Here is a 21,288-nt window from a genome sequence, read left to right on the forward strand (position 1 = left end):
ACAGGCAGTGGAAGCAGGGGGAAGCTACCAAGGAGCAGTATACCTACTTGGCCTGGACTTGCAGGGAGACAGTTAGAAAGGCCTCAGCAACTACAGAGTGACAACACAAATTAAAGACAACAAAAAGTCTTTTTTTTAAAGGCATATAGAGAGTAAAAGGAAGGTGCAGGGCAGCATAGGACCCCTACTGAACAAGGAGGAGCAATCAGTGACAGAGAGGGGAGGACAAGACTGAGCTATTCAATGAGTTTTTTGCCTCAGTGTTCCTGAACAGGGCTCAAGGTAAGTCTCCTAATGGGTTCTTAGGTAGGTATCAGAGGGACACCAGCCTACCAACTGCCAATGCTGATTTGGTGCAGAGTCACTTGGATGGACTGGATGTGTTTAAGTCAGCAGGGCCAGATAAGCTGCATCCGAGAATACTGAATTGGCTGGTGTCATGGCAGAACCACTGGCACGGCTGTTTGAGCACTCGTGGCACTCGGGTCAGGTCCTGGAGGACTGGAAAAGAGCCAATGTGGTCCCTATTTTCAAGGAGAAGAAGGAGGATCCGGGTAACTATAGGCCAGTCAGTCTCACCCCCATCCTTGGACAGGTCTTTGAAAAGATTATGAAGGATCATATTTGTGGGAGTCTAGCAGGAAAAATAATGCAGCAGGGAAACCAGCGTAGATTTGTAGCAGGTAGATCATGCCTGACCAATCTGGTTTCATTTTATGACAAGGTCACAAAATGCTTAGACGCAGGAGTAGAGGTGGATGTCATTTTCTTGGACTTTAGCAAGGCCTTTGATACAGTATCTAATCCTATTCTCATAAATAAATTAGGGGGCTATGACAGATGTTTACGTGGTCCAGTGGGTGGTAAATTGGCTTAGCAGTCACACCCAGAGTGGTAGTAGATGGGTCAGTATCGACCTGGAAGGATATGGGTAGTGGAGTCCTGCAGGGTTCAGGCCTTGGACCTGTACTCTTCAATATCTTCATCAGTGACGTGGATGTGGGTGTGAAGTGTACTCTGTCCAAGTTTGCAGAAGATACTAAATTGTGGGGTGAAGTGCACACTCTGGAGGGTAAGGAATGATTGCAGGCAAACCTGGACAGGTTAGAGAAGTGGGCAGTACACAACAGGATGCAGTACAACAAGGACAAGTGCAGAGTGCTGTACCTAGGGCACAAAAATATCCAGCACACCTACTGGCTGGGAAGTGACCCTCTCGGCAGCATGGAAGTGGAAAGGGATCTCGGAGTCATAGTGGACTCCAAGATGAACATGAGTTGTCAGTGTGATGAAATCATCAGCAAAGCTAACTGCACTTTATCATGCATCAGCAGATGCATAACAGATAGATCCAAGGAGCTGATAAGTATCCTCTATGCGGCATTGGTCAGACCGCAGTTGAAGTACTGTGTCCAGTTTGGGGCACCATACTTTGAGAAGGATGTTGATACACTCAAGAGGGTCGAGAGGAGGGCCACTCATTAGGGGCTTACAGGACAAGCCCTATGAGGAAAGACTGAGGGATTTCTGCTGTGGTAAAAGTCCTACTACACTGCCAAAATAAAAGTTCCAGTTGTAAAAATAAATGGTATAGTTATTCTGAATTAAGTGGATGCACTGAGAGCAATGTCCAACAAGTAAGGTTACAAGCATGGCCGTGTAAATATGACAAAGTAAGAAAGGTATGTCCAAGATCTGTATAACTATGCCCAATAGTCCTATGACATAGTTAGGATGCTCATATTATTGACTGCAGTGAGATGTGTCAAAATGAAAACAATACTCAGCAATATTATAAACACACGCACCCTGAGCTACTGTCTGTTGGTACTGTTCTGCGGCTGTATTGGATGAGGGAAGTGATGCATTCGGATCATGGAGGTTTCCCATAAGAAGAGGCAAGGGGTTGAAGTGCCTGAAGAACAGTCTTACCCACTGATGTAGCTAAGCTGGTATGACAACCCATTACTGTCATTTGGATGCCTCTTTAACAGCAGTACCTATTTATTTTCAGAGGTTAAACAAATCTGAGCCATACAAAAGTTAAATGTTGCCACTTGAGTCATTGACCTGTCTCTTGTTCTCAGTGGGAGCTGCTGGGTTGGGACAATGTTGAAGAACTAGCTATTTCATTTAGGTTCCTATATAGAAGGTAAAGGTTTTTTCTGGAAAATCTGTTCGCTTGACTGGAAAAGGGAAGAGTTCCAACTCCTTCTGAGATCATGCCATAGACCAGGCTTGTCCAACATGCGGCCCACCAAGCCATTTTCTGAGCCCCGAGGTCCCTTGCCCAGGACAGGCGGGTGGGGGACGAGAGGGAAGCTGCTCACCCCCACGGGGCCGGGCTCGTGTGACCTCCCATGTCATGGGAGCCAGGTCCCACCACTGCCCCGAGGGCTACGCGGCATGGGGCTGCCCTGGCAGCGCCTGATGGGACGAGCTGGGGACAGTGCCCATTTTCACTTGTCTCCGGCTCAGCCCCTTGCGCCATGGTGTCCCATTGGGTGGGAACGGTGCGCGGCACCCGGCACAGGCAGTTGGCAGGGCAGCCCCGGGGGGGCCTCAGCAGGTGGGGTCCTGGCATGACCTCTGCGGGGTGAGGCAGCAGGAGCCGGTGTCTGCCAGGTCCTGCGCCTGCACCACTGAGGCCGCCGGGGCTGCGTACGTGGGTGGCCAGGTACCATGGTGAGCGGGGCCATGCAGACAGGCGGGTGAGGGGCCGCAGTGCAGCGGCTGCCTTGCTCCGGTCCCCCTTGGGCAGCGCCAGCTCGTGGGGCTGCACTGCTCTGGGGCAGCCGGGGGGGTGGGGGGGTATGTCGCTCCCTGCAGCTGGGCTGGGTGCTGCTCTCCTGCCGCAGCAGCTGCCTGCGCCCTCCCGGGGTCTGTTTGCCTTCACCGCAGGGAAGCGTGGAGGAGCAGAGCAGCCCGTGTTCCCAAGGCCTTCCCCTGCCAGGAGCCGCCCTGGGCACACCAGGCCTGAGACCCTGCCAGGCTGGGAACCAGCTTTGCTCCCGCAGTTCCACGGTCCCCTGTCTCACATGTTGGCTGGGCCCCAGCCGTGTTTGCTCAAGCGCTGCCAAGACTTTGGGCAGCGGTGTTGCTGGTGTGGGCAAGGCCTGGGGAAGCAGTGGCATAGGCGGCCCCTTGGCCTGCGTGACAGCACCAGCTACATTGGTTTGGTCACATATTTTAACACAGCTGTCAAATATCTTATGGGGTTGCCTTCAAATGGTGGTCGTAGTAGGCAGGAGAGGGACCTCAGCTGTTGGGATGGCTGGTCCAGGACATCATTTTCTGTAGTTTGTCACTAGCTGAGCACAGGTGGGGGTTTATGCCAGCTTTGCCTTATTTCAGGCCTGTCCAACATACAGCCCGCAGGGTAATAAAATATGAATATGGCTCACCAGCCCACTGAGTGATAAAAAGTTCATGATCCGGCCCTACATTAAAAGAGGTTGGACACCCCTGCTATAGACCAAAGGTGATCAGAGGAATGATGACACAATAGGCACGTTTTTACTCAAATGTAGGCCACAGCTGCTGCAAGATATTGCAAAAAAGAACCCTGGAATATCATCTGTCATCAGAGAAGGAGGGCACAAAAGACAAGACAGCCAAGATAAGTACAATTTTTCCTTACTGATGGGGTTTCAAAACAACATGAGTGCAGACAGAAGTTACAATTTTTGCCCGATTTGGCCACAAAAAGCCATGACCAAACAAGCTGACTTCTTCATTAGCGACCTGGACAAGGCTGATAACACCAAGCTGTGGGGTAAAGTGAATACACTGAGGCAGGGACCGCATCCAGGCAGACCTGGATAGGTTGGAGAAGTGGGTGGATCTGAACAGGATGTGGTTCAACAAGGACAAGTGCAGAGTGCTGCACCTGGGGAGAAGGAACCAGCATTATGGTTATAGGTTAGAGGCTGCCCTCTCGGCAGCACAGAGGCAGCGAGAGATCTTGGAGCCATGACTGACTCCAGGATGAATATGAGTCACCAACATGACGAAGCAATAGGCAGAGCCAACAGCACCCTGCCGTGCACCAACAGGGGCACCACTAGCAGGTCCAGAGAGGTCTTGCTCCCCATCTATGTGGCGCTGGTCAGGCCGCAGCTGGAGTACCATGTCCAGTTCTGGGCGCCGCACTTCAAGAGGGACGTGGAGAACCTGGAGAGGGTCCAGAGGAGGGCCACTCATATGGTTGAGGGCCTCCATGGCCAGCCCTATGAGAAAAGGCTGAGGGACCTGAATCTCTTCAGACTCTGCAAGAGGAGACTGAGGGGGGATCTTGTGGCTGCCTACAACCTTATCAGGGGCCACCAGCAGGGACTTGGGGAAAGTCTGTTCACTAGGGCCCCCTTTGGAGTCACTAGGAACAATGGCCACAAGCTGAGGGAGGATAGATTTAGGTTAGATATTGAGAAGAACTACTTCACTGTAAGGGTGGTCAGAGCCTGGAATAGGCTTCCCAGAGAGGTGGTGCTCTCACCTTCCCTGGAAATCTTCAAGAGGAGACTGGATAGGCACCTGGCTGGGGTCTTATGACCCCAGTGCTCATTCCTGCCCATGGCAGGGGGTTGGACTCGATGATCTGTCTAGGTCCCTTCCGACTCATTGATTCTATGATCAATTACTTCCATCAATTACTACCCCTCTGGGTCCAACCACGGAGCCAATTTCTCAGCCAGGGGATCGTGGTGGACCCAAGGCCACAACTGGCCAGTTTCACCAAGAGGTGATCACGGGATACCAGATCGAAGGCTTTTTTGAAGCCAAGATATATGACATCAATTTCTTCTCTCTTGTCAAGGTGATAGGTCACCTGGTTGTAGAAAGAAATGAGATTGGTCAAACCACACCCTGTTCCCACCCTGCCCCATGGCCACCAAGCCTGGCGAGTCCCAGGAGATGGGCGGGACACTGGGGGGCAAGGGGCCGAGCTGGAGACAAGTAAAAGTGGGCACTGTCCCCGGCTCACCTCACTCAGGCAGACGCGGCTGGGGGCCAGCCAACATGCGAGACGGGATGGCGGAACTGCAGGAGCGAAGCCCCGGGAGTTCAGGAAGAGTGGCTGTTCCTCAAGGGAGCGATCCTTAATGCACAAGCTAATTCTATTCCATCTCGGAGGAAAGACAGCAAGAGGGCACAGCAGTCCCCCTGGCTCTACAGGGATCTAGCAGCCCTCCTGAGGCTAAAAAGAAAGGCCTACAAAAGATGGAAGATGGGATTCACCTCCAAGGAGGAATATTCTGCACTGGTCCGGTCCTGCAGGGAGCAAACCAGGAAAGCCAAGGCTGCGACTGAACTCCAACTAGCTTCGAGCATCAAGGACAATAAAAAGTCCTTTTTCAGATATGTGGGGAGCCGGAGGAAAAGCAAGAGCAACATTGGACCCCTGCTGAACCAGTTGGGACAACTGACAACTGACGCCCAGGAAAAAGCCAACCTATTAAATGGGTACTTTGCATCGGTCTTTCATCAGTACTATAGGATGCCCATGCCTACTACAGGACAGGGAGGTCTGGGTGAGGGCGATTCCCTGCCCTCCATAAATGCCAACCTTGTGAAGGAACACCTTGAGAGGCTGGATACCTTCAAGTCAGCTGGCCCTGACAATCTGCACCCCAGGGTACTCAAGGAGCTGGCGAGCGTCATAGCCCAGCCCCTGGCACGGATCTTTGAGAACTCCTGGCGCTCTGGTGTAGTGCCCGAAGACTGAAAGAAGGCCAATGTGGTGCCGATCTTCAAGAAAGGGAGGAAAATGGATCTGGCTAACTATAGGCCCATCAGCCTGACTTCTATCCTGGGGAAGATCTTAAAAAAGTTTATTAAAGAGGCCATCCTTAATGGACTGGTTGATGTCAACACCCTGAGGAATAGCCGGCACAGGTTTGTTGCGGGTAGGTCTTGCTTGATGGATGCAGGTGTATCTGAGTGCCCCCTAGGGCCAGCCAGGGAACCCCTAGAACGAACTCTCTCAGCTCCCTTTTCCCTCTCCCATTCTGAAAACAAGGACAGGCTAGGAGGGAGGAGAGGCAGTTCCTAGGGAAAACCAGCTGCAGGCTGGCAGTCAGCAGCTAGATTCCCCTGCCCCGTAGAACCAACAGTGAACTTCTGTTTTGTCTGGGGGATCATTGCAACTCAGAGCGCTTCATGCAAAACATTCTCAGTTACAGCAGGGAAACGCACTTCTGCGGGGCTTGGAAAATGAAAGCTAGTGTTTGCTACAAAGCAAACTGTGAAAGAGTCCGTGTCAGGGGATCCCAGCCAGAAAGGTTCTTGCATCTTTTAGCCATTCCAGACTGCAACATCATTCATATTCCCCAAACAACCTACATACTTCTAGAGCAGGAGTGGGCAAAATGTGGCCACTCCACCTGGCCCATGGGGCCCCTAAAAAAATTTAGAAAATTAAAAAAAATTAGAAAATTAAATTTATCTGCCCCTGCCTGACTGTCATGCGGCCCTCAATGGCTTGCCAAAACTCAGTAAGCAGCCCTCTGCCCAAAATAATTGCCAGCCCCTGTTGTAGAGCCTTGCCCTCCACAGAAGCACAGAATTGTCTTCCTATTTTTTTCTCCAGCCTTAGCAAGGTTAGATCCTGCCTAAAAGAATAGGACTATTTAATTGTTCCCCTGCATTTGACCCACATTTACAATTTTGAGGCTATCATAGATTTTTCTTTTCAAAAGAGATGTTTTCTCTTTCCAGGTCACTGAACAAACTGTTAAAAAAAGACAGTAAGATTGACAAAAGGCAAGACATATAGACCTTTAAAACTCCTCTAGAGATCAGTGCTACGTAAGTTGCATATATGCGAATTCTGCAATGTAACCACAGATTTTAGGTACATTTCTTACCTCAGTTCGATTGAAGTCCCTGGTTTGTTGGCTGACTGGCAATGACTCGGAATAAGAATCAAATAATGCACAGTCACGTATAGGCTTAAGGGAAGCTGAAGGGAAAGCAAAGAGACACACCAAACCTTTCATTAATAACACATACATTTTCCATGTACTCTATCATCATTTTGTCTTCCATCTCTTCATATTGCAATTGATCTATATATCAATGTGACAAGTACTGTACAAAAAATGGGTTTCTTTTGTATTTTTGAGAGCTTTAAAATTAATGCCATGTGAAGATGTGAATGACTACAGCATATCTAAATAACAACAGTGGGACATTTGGTAATACTTGACCCCTAGAACAGTTCTGGCTGATATTTTATTTGTTCTTCTCTGCCATATGAACTAATATATTTACAGAAGGCTTTACAGTTCATGTAATGGAGTGCTATAAAGGTAAAATATTAGCAGCAGGCCTTCAGCTCCCCACTTGGTCATCCAGAAGTGAAAAACCCATTAGAACCTACAAAAATGGCCAGTGAAAAGCTTAATATTAATCAAAAGAAAACATTACTTTCATTCCAACCTTTGTAGTCTTCAACCAGACAGGTATGAAGAACAACTAATCAGCTAACCACTTTATTAACGTAATAATCACACTAGCCTTATTTCTGTTCTGTGTACACAGATCCTTCTGCTAATACTCTCAGGGGTTAGTCTTTCTGAAAGAAACCTGTATAAGCAGCTGGAAAAACCTATTTTATTATTAAGATCAATATACTGAAAGCAGAATAACCCTTTCACAGGGCCAGCTACTTGTTTTATTTGGCATCTTGTTCCCTCAGACAAATAAAGATTTTACTGATTGGAGTTTTTAAAGTTTGATTAGTAAATAGGGCTAATAATATCAGAGATTTTTTTTTCCAACAAGCTTTCAAAACAAAAAATTGAGGGTCAGATTTTAATGGAGTTATGCCATCTTTAAGCTTGTTCTTCATTTGTCATGCATTTAAAAAAAAAACATAAAAGCAGCAACATTAACTCACCCTCTAACAATTGAATAAAATGTAAAATATCGTGCTTGAACCTAATGGACATACAACACAGACAGTAACACCTCAATCTCATTCTGAGGTCGATATGTCAAATTAATGAAAAGTATTTTCCATCTTCAAGAGGCAAGGATTTTCTGTCATATCTTTTATTGGACCAACTGTATAGTAGGAAGAGGCAGACCCCAGCTGAGCTAAGTAATTTAACTAAATTTAGCAGAGCTCACACTCTTCTCTATCATCATTTTGTCTTCCAGCTCTTCATGTTTGTACATGGCCCTTGTACATTTCCTGGACCACAACCCTACTTCAGTCTTTAAGACGTTCCTGAACAGACAAATAAAACCTTGGTTTCATGTAGCAAACTGTATTATGTGGTGTCTCACAAGGAAAAAATGGTTTCTTTTTAAAGAAAAGAAATGTTGTAGTTCAAAGTCAGCATTTAAAGAGTCTATTTCATATAGAATCCCATGCCCCACTTTCCCCCACTATCGGCACCTTCTCTCCTTCCCTCCCTCCTCAGCACATCCCCACCTCCCTGTTGATCCAGGAGTGGGACGGAGGAGGCTCCACAGTCACTCCTGCCCTGCTCCAGCTGGGAACAGCTGCAGCAGCAAGAGGATTACTTCTCTCCGCTCTGTCCCTCCAGATGTTGCCTACCATCCTGGAAGCAAGTGCAGAGGGGCGAACCTACCTGCCACCACCACTGCTGTCCCACTACAAGCCAGAGCAGCTCTAGAGCCCCACAACCTTTCTAAACCACAGCCAGGAGGGAATGGGCAGGAAAGAGGAACCCACCCACTACCACTGCTGTTTTCAGCTGGAGCGGGAGAGGAGTGGCTTTGAGCTTGTCTTCCACTCCTGCTCCCGGATCTGGTGGGGACAGCAGCAGCAGAGGACAGTGGGCAGGGAGAATGGGATTCTTATTTTTTTGGGGACAAAGTCCCTGCTGCCACTCTTGTGGCATAGCCTGACTATGCTCAGTGAGAGGGGGTGGAGCTGGAAGTGCAGCCACATCTGCAGCACTGGCCACACAATCTTGGTTCTGCCCATGACCCACCATACTGATTTTTAATTTATTTTTATTCCGATGTTGCTGATCCAGAAACCCGTACTATAATTCACAATTGTCTTTAATGCAGAGATCTCTGTTCCAAAAGTACAGGGTTATTGTGACTATAAAGTGCACTAAGCATTAGAGAAATTTTAGGAACCTCAACTACTGTACTTTAAGGTCAGAAGTATCACTGCTAGAACGAATGGTTAGCCCTTGTGGTTCATTTATACATATCAGCTTCAAAAGACTGTCGCGTAAAAGAAATAAAACAGGAGGCCATTTAACAAAATGAAAGAAAACTAGAACTCAAACAGGGGGGTTTAGAACAAAAAAAGGGAACAAACAGAAAAATTTAAAGAGAGAAAATTCTCAGGTGAACCTGCTTACTACACTCCTAAGGACACCATGTCTTCCTATACCTGTTACCAGCTATTTCTATTGCAGTAGCACCCAAGAGAATTAATCACGATCAAGGTGCTAAAGCATTAAGCACCGTACAAATATATACAGAAGGACAAGAATCCTGCCCTAGAGGAGATTACACTAATTTAAGATGAGTTTAGAAGGAAGCATAACAAAATACAGGTCCTGGAGAAAGGAGGATAAGGTAGCAGTCATAGGGAGGGATCCTGGTTTTCCCTGATAAAAAGTCCCCAATTTTCGGGTTAAAAAATAACCCAAAATCCACATTTTTCCATGATTAAAATGAAACACCACTAATACACACACACACACACACACACACACACACACACACACACACACACACACACACACACACACACACACACACAGTGGTGTTTTATTTTGATCATGGAAAAATGTGGTTTTGGGGTTACTTTTTTTAACCTGAAAATTGCTGATATTTTTAAATCAGAGAAAACCAGGATTCCTGCTCATAAGGACATAATATTACAAGGCTAATAGAATGTACAATTGGAAGGTGGCTAGTTCACAATATGCCCCTATACTTGGACTTGAATTGTAAAAAAAATATATTTTTTACAGAAACAACTGCAATGGACACTGAACTGTCCTAACTACAGCTTGATTTCTTCTTTTTCTCTCTTTTAATGGCTAGTGTCAGCAGGCTGAATGGAGATTTTATTAAGTCTTAAATACCAGCACTTAGAATTGTAATCATTATCTATGATTAATCTTCCTCACCCTAGAAAGCTGTGCACATTTTTAAAAAATTGAATGGTATGTAATTCAGGGTTCATGTATAATTACGAGATACATCATTGAAAAGAATGAATAAGGGAACATGTCTCTCAATTGCACCTCATTAATAAGGAACATCACATGTTTTGGACTCATTTATCCCTGTCCCACAAAAACTGATACAATCTCTGCAATCTCACTGCTGTTATCATAATTAATTTAAAGTGGAAATGGTGAGTCTTGAAAAGAGAATTACAGAAAATTCCAACTAAAATTTCACGTGCAACATTAAAGATTCACCTGAAGTACCACCTGTGTGCAAAGAGTGCTTGGCCAAAACATGCAGGAGGTCATTTATGGTTGCTGTTCTTCAGGTCTGGAACTTCTCCCTGCCCCTCTGAGGGCCACCAGAGCCCTGGCTTAGCTATCTTTTAGAAGTGTTGTAAGACGTTTTTATTCATATGTTATATTTATTCATATACTAATGAAGGCAGAGCTCTTTAGACAGTTACAGAACTACAACGGGCTCACCTGTTTGAAGATAATCTGGCAGTAGTGTCTCTGGCAGCTTGTTTGGTAATGGGTAACCATTCTTCCTAGCAACAATGAGGTGAAAAGCAGCACAGAACTCTGCTAGTGTCAGCGCTCCATCACAATCAACGTCACTTAGTTCCCTGAAAACACAATATTCACTTGTTTCCAAATCCATTACAGAAATGGAACGCACACAAGCAGACACATAACAGATATAGGAAAGTTATTTTTGACAATGGTTAGCTGCAGAGAATTTTAAGCAAATTTAAAAAATGCCACTGTTAAACATTTATTCTGATTCTGAATGTAACAATTTCCGGGCATGATGGTATTTCTAAAAAATTGTGATTTTTAAAAATGCCTCTTGGAAAAGTGGAGTACACTGGCATTCTATTGAAAAGATTTATTCTATGAATAATGAAGTATTTTGTACAAAATCGTACAATATTTTCTATCCAGCCTTTCAGACCCAAAATTTGTTAAGTATTTTCACTTGAGTAGCCACATTCATTGATGTTAAAAATAGCTTTAGCTGATTTATCCTAATGCTTAAACAATTTTCCACACTGGTTCAGGCAGAAACATCAATGAAAATGGGTCTCAGTAAATATTTAAGCACATAGTATAGACTCACCAGAAAAGCTGAAAAGCTGAATTAATTACTTTTGGCTACCATATGAAGAGCCCATCACCACTGTTGTCTAATTTTACAATATGTGTGGAATAACAATACTCAATCTCAAAAGACTAAGAATACGGTTTCATGAACTATATACCCTCTGGAAAATATAAGAACTCTATTACTATTAATATAACAGCTAAAATGGAGCAATATAAAATTCACCATCATCAGAAGTTTGAGTGTTTCAAACAGTCAATGTTATATGGAAAAAGATTGAAAAGCTCTATGCTTTTAGCATAAGGGGCACAGCCAGACAGATTATATCAAGTAATGTTTAAATTAGCTACTAGAAAATAATATCCTCTTTTAAATCCTACGCAGAGAACCACTGAAGTTGGTAATGTGTTTTGTTATCATTGTGAGTTAACCAGTTTTTCTTAAACAACCTTTAAAATTAAATTCCAGTCCTCATTTTCCCCACGGGAACATTTCCTTAAGCTTTTTATTTTCATGATTCATGGCTAGACTTGAAAGTGTTCCAGACAGTTTCTTTGACCCCCAACAGATGTTTAGATTCTTGCAAGATTTTCTTAGCATCTACCTTCAAGAAGAGTAAAATGTAAAAGTAAAATAAAAGGCTCTCTTTATCAGTATTTTTAATAAATGCATAGAATAGTTTGTTGTTCATATCTAGATAAGAGGTTGATACTGAATCACAGCATCATTTTGTTTACAGACATATAACAGAATTCTTGTAAATTTTATTGCGTACAATGTGCAATGGTGTCTAAGCAAGCTAATGAAAGCAAGGGTGCTGTCTCATTAGTAAAGCACTGATGAATTATGCAGCTACATTTATAAAAAAAAATAGGTGTTAATTAGGCCTCAGCTGACAAAACTCAGCTAGAAACATAAATCTAACTAAACACAAGAAAAGATGTTCCAAGTGTGTTTTCTCTTCTACACTGTTTCATGAACTATGTCAGGTTTTTTTTAGCTAATCACATTACTTACAATATTCTTAAGAACAGCTCTCATTTATACTGCTATTTAAATCTCTATAGTCCTGCTGAGTACAAGAGCATCTCTAAAGATAACAAGCATAACATAAGATCAATGCACCCCCTGCTGTTTGGGCCTGAAAGTGATTCTGCAGATATAAGCAATAATCACAATCATTCTAAGACACGTTTCTAATCAAACAAAAAACTCTTGAACTAGGATCTTTTACACACACACACAGAATTATGTTACTGTACTCACCAAATGTGAGAAAGCTCTGGAATAGGAAGCTTCGATTTTGTGAAGAAATTCTTAGCCACAGTACCTGTCAAGAACCATTCCTTAATAAGCAATGAAACGAACATTCAGTATTCATCTACCCATATCCATTTTTTCTTAGGTTTAGTTTTACAGAGAAGTAAGGCTGGAAGGGACCTCAAGAGATCATTTAACCCAACTGGGGAAGGAACCTGCAATCTTGGTATTATTAGCACCATGCTCTAACCAACAGAGCTGAACAAACACTATCTGGTTCAAAGCTGCCACAGCAGCTAGTTAGTTCATATATCAACAGCCACTCAGATCACTGGGTACCAATATAGTTGTTTGGCCATTTGTCTCCTGGCAAGTAAGTAATCTGGAAAAGTCAGGCAGAACTACTGACCTCATTCCCCCATTTCTCCTCTCAACAAGGGAAAAATTAATAGATGAAAACATGCTTCTATATGACTAGCAATCCTCACCACCATTATGCATGCATGCAAAAAAAGGAAAATTGAAATGCATGGTTTTCTTCTCAAAGATAAGCTGGCTGTATGTAAGCACCAAGTACATGGGGAAGCAAAGGGCTTTGCATGGGGTGCTAGCAGTGCTTTTCTCCTGGGTTACTTTCATAGTGACTTTCCCTGCCGCTGAGCCTGGCTGGAGAACCTCTGAATCCGAAACGCAGTGCAAGAGTAAGTGCCTCAGAGAAACAAGTCAAATGGCCTTTAGTCAAAATGGGTGGCTCCTCCATAACAGCCAAACTTTTAGTACTGATAACAATTCCTTTTGCAAAAGGTTGGATCTGTGCATTCGGTGTGACAATGTGATTTCTGTGAGCTCTTACACTACTTTTACCACATATATACCCTATAGGATTTACATTTAACCATTAGGTACATCTATACCACTTCCATAACATGCCTGAGAGCACCACTGAGAAGTACACCCACAGAAACCTATTTATGCTCTGTTTGCACCAGTCAGAAACAAAGCAGGGAAGTTACCCCAGGGGGGCACATACCAATCCCCCCCCCCCACACCTCCATCTCTGTTGCTCTCAAGCTCTCTTTGTCTGTCAGGTTAGAGAGCAGTGGCAGGGGAGCCCTAGGGGCAGCTTTACTACCTCATTTTTGTGTTTTTCACAGGTGGAGTGGAAGTGTGGGGAGAAACGAGTATAGTCCCAACCTTAAAGACCAAATGCTCAACCTTGCAATGCTATGGGCACTGCAGCCTGTCTCTCCAAAACAGTTCAATATGTGCTTTACTTTAACCCTATGCACAGCCCCACTGACTTTAATGGGCAAGTTAAAGCACATGCTTCATTTTCTTCTAGACAAAAATAAAACGCAACACTTTACAGGATGCAGTTCCAAACACTGCCTTTATATTCAGACAGCTTACTCTAATTATTTTTATTTGAGAGTAAAATTGTGCCCTATGAAGGCATGTATTTTCCTGAAATCCCCATTGAATATTTAGAGTATGTTTCTATTTTGAAAAGAGAGCATGTAAAACTATCTTCTCTGTCAACAGGTGTATTCCTAGAATTTGGATCTTCCAACTTTAGGGATGAACACACACCTTTCTGCACATCTAAGAGAAAAGCAGCTGGACTCTAATTCTCCCAAATGTATCTTCAATTGCTTTTGCATTTTTTAGTTCCAAGTAATTACATTTGTGTCAGCTTATTAAAGACATTTGAGTTGCAGAAGTGTAAGTTAGGGCAGTACTTAGTCCACAGAACATTTATTTCTGGTAATGATACACAAGGAAGAATTAACCTTGCTTGATTCTCAGATTCCAGAATGGGTTTTGCAGAGCTGGCAATTAAAAGAAAAAATAATTTTATCTGTAAGCAGAGAACATCTGTTATTAAAATAACCAAGATAATAAACTCTACCCTATTTTTACGGAGTGAACCTTAAGAGGTGAAACATGATTTAAAGAGCAACAACAAAAATCTTCACAGAAAAGATGTTATTGGCTGTATACTTCAGTTGCTCTATTTATTAAAAAGAAGTAATCAGCTGTGACCAAACAAGCTAAGTGGCTGAATTCTATCCTGCACTTCTTGTGGGGAGCATTTTGAGAGCATGCTTTACTATGAAACGTTCCTGAATAGCTTCATACACAGGAGACCTATGTTCCCTTTTTATCCCAGGGGCAGATTGCAGTCTGGGTTAATATTATAGTTTCTGGGTAAACACTATGGGGTTTTGTAACAGTTCTGTTGCGTCTGTGGCTGTCTATCAGAAAGAGTAAGGCTGAGAGAGCTGGGGGCAGAGAAAGGGTAGTCCCAGGGAGGACAGATGGAACTGCAATGGCACAATAAAGACTCTGGAGTGGAGCTGTGAGCTGTGCTATTTGGGATATCTGCACGATGAACCTCCCACATTTGGAAGTGGGAAATACACAACTTCCAAGGGGCTGAGTGGGGTGGGACTGCTATAGCAGAAGCCAGGGTCATAGAAGAGCCAGGTTCTTGAGCCAGACACTTGCCCCTTGAGAGACCATACCATATGATCCTTCAGGAGAGGGAGACCAAATAAAACTTCTTGGGGAATCCCAAGCCAGATCTTCCCTTTATACAGGACATGTTTCATGACATCAATTCTATAGATTATAAATCTGATCCAAAGAAAAATGAATGAGTTTTCACTTTTTCTACTGTACCTTTTATGTCTTTCACACTGATCTTTCTGCTACATGTAGCTATTATGTGGTTAATGTTACCTGAAATGAAGGAGTTCAGGTCAGGCTGAAGGGTTTTGAACTGGTTAAGATAATAGTCTCGCTGTTCTTCAGTTATCCTCCAGGGGTCATCTGAGTAATTACTGCTGCTGTTCTGTGGTTCCTTTTCTGCTGAAAGAGACTTCAAAAATAGGGCAAAGGGTCACTTTTAGAAGTAGGGGAGGAAAAGCAGCACTCTCCAAAATTTTAAGTCAGATTCATTCTGCACTTCCAGGAGGCTCATTTTTAAAAGGCAAGCAGAAAGAAAAGATCAAACTGATTATTTGTTACAGCTGTAGCTTACTATAAGCACCCCTGGATCAGACAACTACAGGAAGATTTACATGAATGAAGTGAAATTAAAAAAACAAAAATGCTACTACTAATGAAGGCAGACATGCCACTCCAGCAGGTCAGTCATCTTTCTCAGGATTTCAAATTGACATCAATCACAACCAATCATTTAGCACAAAAAGCTGCTTGCAGACATTAAAATTAAAAAAAAAAACCCAAAATGATCCTTTACTTCAAACTCGGTGCGTTCCCGCGCCAAGCCCATTACATGCCTAGAAGAGGCAGTGCTTTAGTTGGTCGTGGCTTGGCCAGTGTCTGTATAGATCGGTCGCTTTAGTGAGGCTTCTGTAGTGCTTTTATCTAATAGCTAATTCAATCAGCCATTAGATAAAAGCACCAAAAAGCCCTGGTGAAGCGCCTGTTCTATACACGCACTGTGCAGCTGGGTCAAAGTAACACATTACTTCTTCTAGTAAAGCATGTTTTGTTTTTGTTTTTTAATGGCTGCAAGCAGCCAATATATACAGAAAGAGAGAAGTCTGCAAAGAAATATGTGGAGTCTCTAGCACTTCTTGCTGTTCAGAGAAAATTTGAAAATGTGGTCATGAGCACCAGATGACAAAGCTAACATATTTAACAATTTCTTTGCCTCCATTTTCCTGAGTAGGGACTGGAACAGTCACCCCCCCATCTGGGCCCCTCTTAAACCCTAGGGGAGGCACACCTAGGCCAAGGGTCAGTGAAGATCTAGTCAGGGAACTTCTGGAGGGACTGGATGTATATAAATCAGCTGGTCCAGATGATCTCCACCCCAGTGCTGAGGGAATTAGCTGAAGTCATTGCAGGACCCCTGGCACGGCTGTACAAGCACTTGTGGTGCTCTGGTGTGGTGCCAGAGGACTGGAAGAGGGCCAATGCGGTTCCCATTTTCAAAAAGGGGAGGAAGGAGGACCTGGGAAACTATAGGCCAGTTAGTCTTACCTCGATCCTGGGCAAGCTTTTTGAGAGAATTATTCTGGCACATGTCCACGAGGGGCCAGCAGGGGAAATTATACTTAGGGGGAACCAACACGGGTTCATTAGAGGCAGGTCCTGTCAGACCAACCTGGTAGCCTTCTATGACCAGATCACCAAATCCTTAGATGCAGGGGTAGCAGTGGACATAGTCTTCCTGGACTTCCAGAAGGCTTTCAACACTGTCTCTTACCCCGCTCTCATTAAGAAACTGGGGGACTGTGGTGTTGACACCCACACAGTCAAATGGGTCGCCAGCTGGCTGGAGGGCCGCACCCAGAGAGTGGTGGTGGATGGGTCACTTTCGACTTGGAGGGATGTGGGCAGTGGGGTCTCCCAGGGCTCGGTCCTCGGGCCCGCACTGTTCAACATCTTCATCAGTGACTTGGACGAGGGGGTAAAAAGCACCCTGTTCAAATTTGCTGATGACACTAAGATGTGGGGGGATGTGAGCATGCTACAAGAGAGGAATAGGCTGCAATTGGACCTAGACAGGTTATAAGGGTGGGCGAAGAAGAATAGGATGGGATTCAACACTGACAAGTGCAAGGTGCTGCACCTGGGGAGGAAGAACCAGCACCATACCTACAGGCTGGGGAACTCCCTTCTTGTCAGTACAGAGGCAGAAAAGGATCTTGGAGTCATCACTGATGCCAACATGAACATGGGCCGGCAGTGTGGGGCGGCAGTCAGGAAGGCCAACCGTACCTTGTCATGCATCTACAGATGCATCTCGAGCAGGTCCAAAGAGGTGATCCTCCCCCTCTATGCGGCACTGGTTAGGCCACAGCTGGAGTACTGCGTCCAGTTCTGGGCGCCGCACTTCAAGAGGGATGTCGACAGCATGGAGAGGGTCCAGGGGAGGGCCACTCGCATGATCGGGGGCAGCAGTGCAGGCCCTACAAGGAGAGGCTAAGGGACCTGAACCTGGTCAGCCTCCACAAGAGAAGGCTGAGGGGGGACCTTGTGGCCTGCTACAAACTGGTCAGAGGGGATCAGCAGGCATTGGGGGAGTCACTGTTCCCCAGACTGCTACCAGGAATGACCAGGAATAATGGTCACAAGCTGGCAGAGGGTAGGTTTAGGTTAGATATCAGGAGGCGCTACTTCACGGTCAGGGCGGCTAGGATCTGGAACCAGCTTCCAAGAGAAGTGGTTCTGGCTCCTACCCTGCGGGTGTTTAAGAGGAGGTTAGATGAACACCTTGCTGGGGTCGTTTGACTCCAGTACTCTTTCCTGCCATGGCAGGGGGTCGGACTCTATCTGCTCAGGTCCCATCCAACCCTACCAAGTATGAAACTATGAAAAATCTCTGCTTGGAACAGGTATATTTTAATAGAGTTGTGGGGGGCTGTTTTCTGCTTGTATTTACTTACATACTGGAAAGTGTAGGAAAAAATAGAATTTTAATAATTTTGAGTAAACTCTCTGTATTTGTCAGCAAATATTATTCAAAACTCAACAAACAAATCACACTTTCAAACTAATTAAAAAAGCAACTTCTGTTTTTCTTCCAATATAGTAAAGTTTGTAAAATTGAATTGATAAGTTTTGCCAATAATAGATAGATCAGAGGGGAAAAAAGTACTGTTATAAGATGTTGACTACTTGTTGAAAAAAAAAACCCCCTGCAACTAAAAGTCACTTGGCTTTATTCTTGTTTTTGCTGAGGACATCTTGCATAATAATAGCACAAAGCACAAAACTGTGAGTGTTGCACCCATAACACCTTTACAGGACCTATAACCAGTCCTTATTGTAAATGAGTCGGGCCCCGCCCACTGGTAGACTTGATCATGGAAACAATATCAGCAACAAACATACATCCGTATTAATTAGCAGTGACTTTATATAATGAATTACTTTTCATCCTTAAAATTCTCTGCCATTGCTACCACTTGCTCAATCTTAACTTGAACAAGTTACTGACAGCCTTTGATTGCTAGGGGACACATTTTCAAGAGACAACTGCACAACCAACAACATAAAACAGAAACTGTGTAAAATTCAGCCTTAAATACTTGCAAAAATCAAAATATTTATTGGCTCCTCCAGTATGGAGTGTTTATTGGAAACACTGCAGTGACTGACATTTTCATTGTTAGCCTCAAAATTGAGTATACTGTTTGAATGGTTAATATCCTTTGAATATTTTATACTTCTAATCTCAGAGCTCAAGGATTCTGCATAAAGTCAGAGTGGCTTTACAGCATCTCTGTTCACCAACACTAATTAAGAAACACTACTGTACTGCCAGCTCATGAAGGATTTGAACCTGTGTTACTACAACCAGACACCAAGGCTCACCCTCATTGCCATCAGTTCTCCCATTACTAACTTTAGCCCTGGAACGAACTCTCCAGAGGAAGATATTATATTTCTGATTCTGTTCTCACATGGCTATTCTTGATGGACAAAGAGCTTATGCTGGGTACTGGTCATTGTGAAATAAGAGGATAATTCCTTGCATAGAGAAGTGATAGGTTTTGAGCTTGAACAAAGGCAGTTAAGTTTAGAAAGGAATTTACAGACCACAAAGGGCTCTTGGTCTGGGCACCAGAAATAAGGCATCATAAGGCTACTAATGGCTTATTTGATTAGACTTTTTGGTGGAGTCATTTTAAACAGGCTCAGCTGTCAGTCTCTTCTAGGGTTCATGCAACTGTTGTAATGTTTCTTTGTCTGTCAGATCTGCTGTGACTGGACTGATTTATTTATTCTGATAAAGTAGGTATTTTGATAAAGTAGGTATATTTTACCCATGTATAGTGGTCTGTAAAATTTTACCACTTACTAAAATAAAAGCACACTTGGGGAAATGAACCTTTTATAAGCCTCTTTCTTTACAATTCCCATTTTACAAAATCCTAAAAGAAAGATGATAAAGTTGTTACAAAAATTAAGAAGAACATAATGCTCCACCAAATCAAACTCAGTACCATAATTCCACAGTTGACTGTATTGGTGTGACAATCACTGGGGGCATAGACAGTACCACGAATAACCACTTAACACACATTTCGTTAAAACACAGGTTAATTCACATCCTCTATTCTACTTCATTAAATCTTTCTGATTCCACCTCCCTAACAAGTCATCTGACCTCCTACCTCACCTTTTCTGAAATACAATCATTCTGTCAAAAAAGCCAATTTTAACTGAAAAAGAGTTTCAGGGAAACACCTAATCATGTCCAGAAACCCAACTTCCTAAATCTCTTTAAAAAGTTGACACCGAAAGACTTGGAGAATGATACAAAAAAATCATCACCAAAGCCAAATGACAGGCTCCTAATGTATTTTCCTTCTCTCCTGCACATCTTCCATCTGAACTCAAATATTCACCAGGCAGGAATTTATTATGGAGTGGTGTTTTCCTAGTTCCTGACGCAGCTGAGCTTTAGGAAAAGGCTAACTGCCTTAAATTGAAGCAGAACAAAAGCAAGCAGAGAAGAAAGAGAAAGGTTCTCCACTTTTGGCTGCTGTAAATCTGACAAAACTAAAGGCTCACCCACCCTATCAGATTGCACTGAGGTGTATGAATCTTCACAATACCCACACTCTGCCATGCTACTATTCATAATACTTTAGCTGAACACGCAGGTTGCATTTTCTCATTTTCACATAATCCTAGAAAAAGGTGTCAAAGCACTTAAACAATGAGAACTACTAACCTTATTCAAATCAGCCGAGTGAGCAAATACTCTCTTAAATTATTCAAAAAGTTTAAAATAGAATGCAAGTAGCAGAAAAAAAGAAGAAACTGTATATTATAAATCAAACTATTTTGTTCATTCTGAGTGTATTACTTGCAAAACTAGTTAATAGGAATATAGTTGCCAAGTGATAAATAGAAGCAAGTATTTAAAACTATTCTCCAGCTATTATGTGATTCAGATCAGGACAGCTTTGAATTCTTTTGCTGCAAAAAACACTAATGCATAAACGAAACATTGACAAATAGGATTTACAGTATACCATGTTCACCCCTCTTGGTAGAAAACATAAATACAAAATCGATATGCCAAACGAAAAGAAAAATACTTCTTGAGGAGCTCCAGTCTTTGGAATACTGAGCAGAGGTGTGGATGGAGAAGGAAGGGAATCAACACCAAGTGAAAAAAAACAGTCTATTTCCATACGTTCTAATCTATGTCTCTCCTTGTAGAGGAAGGATAAAAACACCTACAAAAAAACAGCCACTTAAAAAAAGAGGTAATTCACACAATAAACCCAGAGAGTTCAAATAAAAATCCATAGCATCAAAAACATTCTAACATGTTGTGATCTGAGTTTTGTGCAACAAAAGAAATGCTCTGTTATTTTTCTGTAGGCAAGAAACAAGTCAAAGCTACGAAGTAGCATTTTCCAAAGGGTGCTTGAGTCTAACAAAGTTGAGAGCCATTGCACTACAAGACTGGTCTGATCAATAGGCTGCAAACACCAGAGGGGAATATTAAAAATAAAAATTATTTCACAGATTGTTTTTAATTTCTGAAAATAATCCTATATATTAAGTTGTATATAACCTAGCTTTTACAAATTTTAAATTCTTGTAAATGAATCTCTGGAGTTTTTTCATTTGCTATTTAGAACACATCTTGCTTGTCCCCTGCTCCTGGCTCTCACATGCCAGACCTAAAAATCTGCCCATGAAACTACTCCAAGAGTGGGAGAAGGCACTCCGAAAGCTGCTTCACTG

General features: G+C 43.4%; 1 protein-coding gene across 6 annotated transcripts in view; it reads right to left on the reverse strand.

The window, feature by feature from the left end:
- The window catches only part of REPS2 (RALBP1 associated Eps domain containing 2), a 179,102-nt gene that overhangs the window by 80,761 nt on the left and 77,053 nt on the right, over positions 1 to 21,288 (reverse strand). For all 6 annotated transcript variants that reach the window (XM_090063020.1, XM_090062995.1, XM_090062986.1 and 3 more), the window contains exons 6-9: positions 15,283 to 15,421; positions 12,547 to 12,610; positions 10,659 to 10,801; positions 6,867 to 6,961 (exon numbers count right to left, since the gene is read on the reverse strand). In XM_090063020.1, the coding sequence (XP_089919146.1) occupies positions 6,867 to 6,961; positions 10,659 to 10,801; positions 12,547 to 12,610; positions 15,283 to 15,421 (441 nt within the window). The remainder of the gene's footprint in view (positions 1 to 6,866; positions 6,962 to 10,658; positions 10,802 to 12,546; positions 12,611 to 15,282; positions 15,422 to 21,288) is intronic.

Source organism: Crocodylus siamensis, chromosome 1 (assembly GCF_052110815.1).
Source record: "Crocodylus siamensis isolate JL-2025a chromosome 1, ASM5211081v1, whole genome shotgun sequence".
Classification (NCBI taxonomy): Eukaryota; Metazoa; Chordata; order Crocodylia; family Crocodylidae; genus Crocodylus; species Crocodylus siamensis.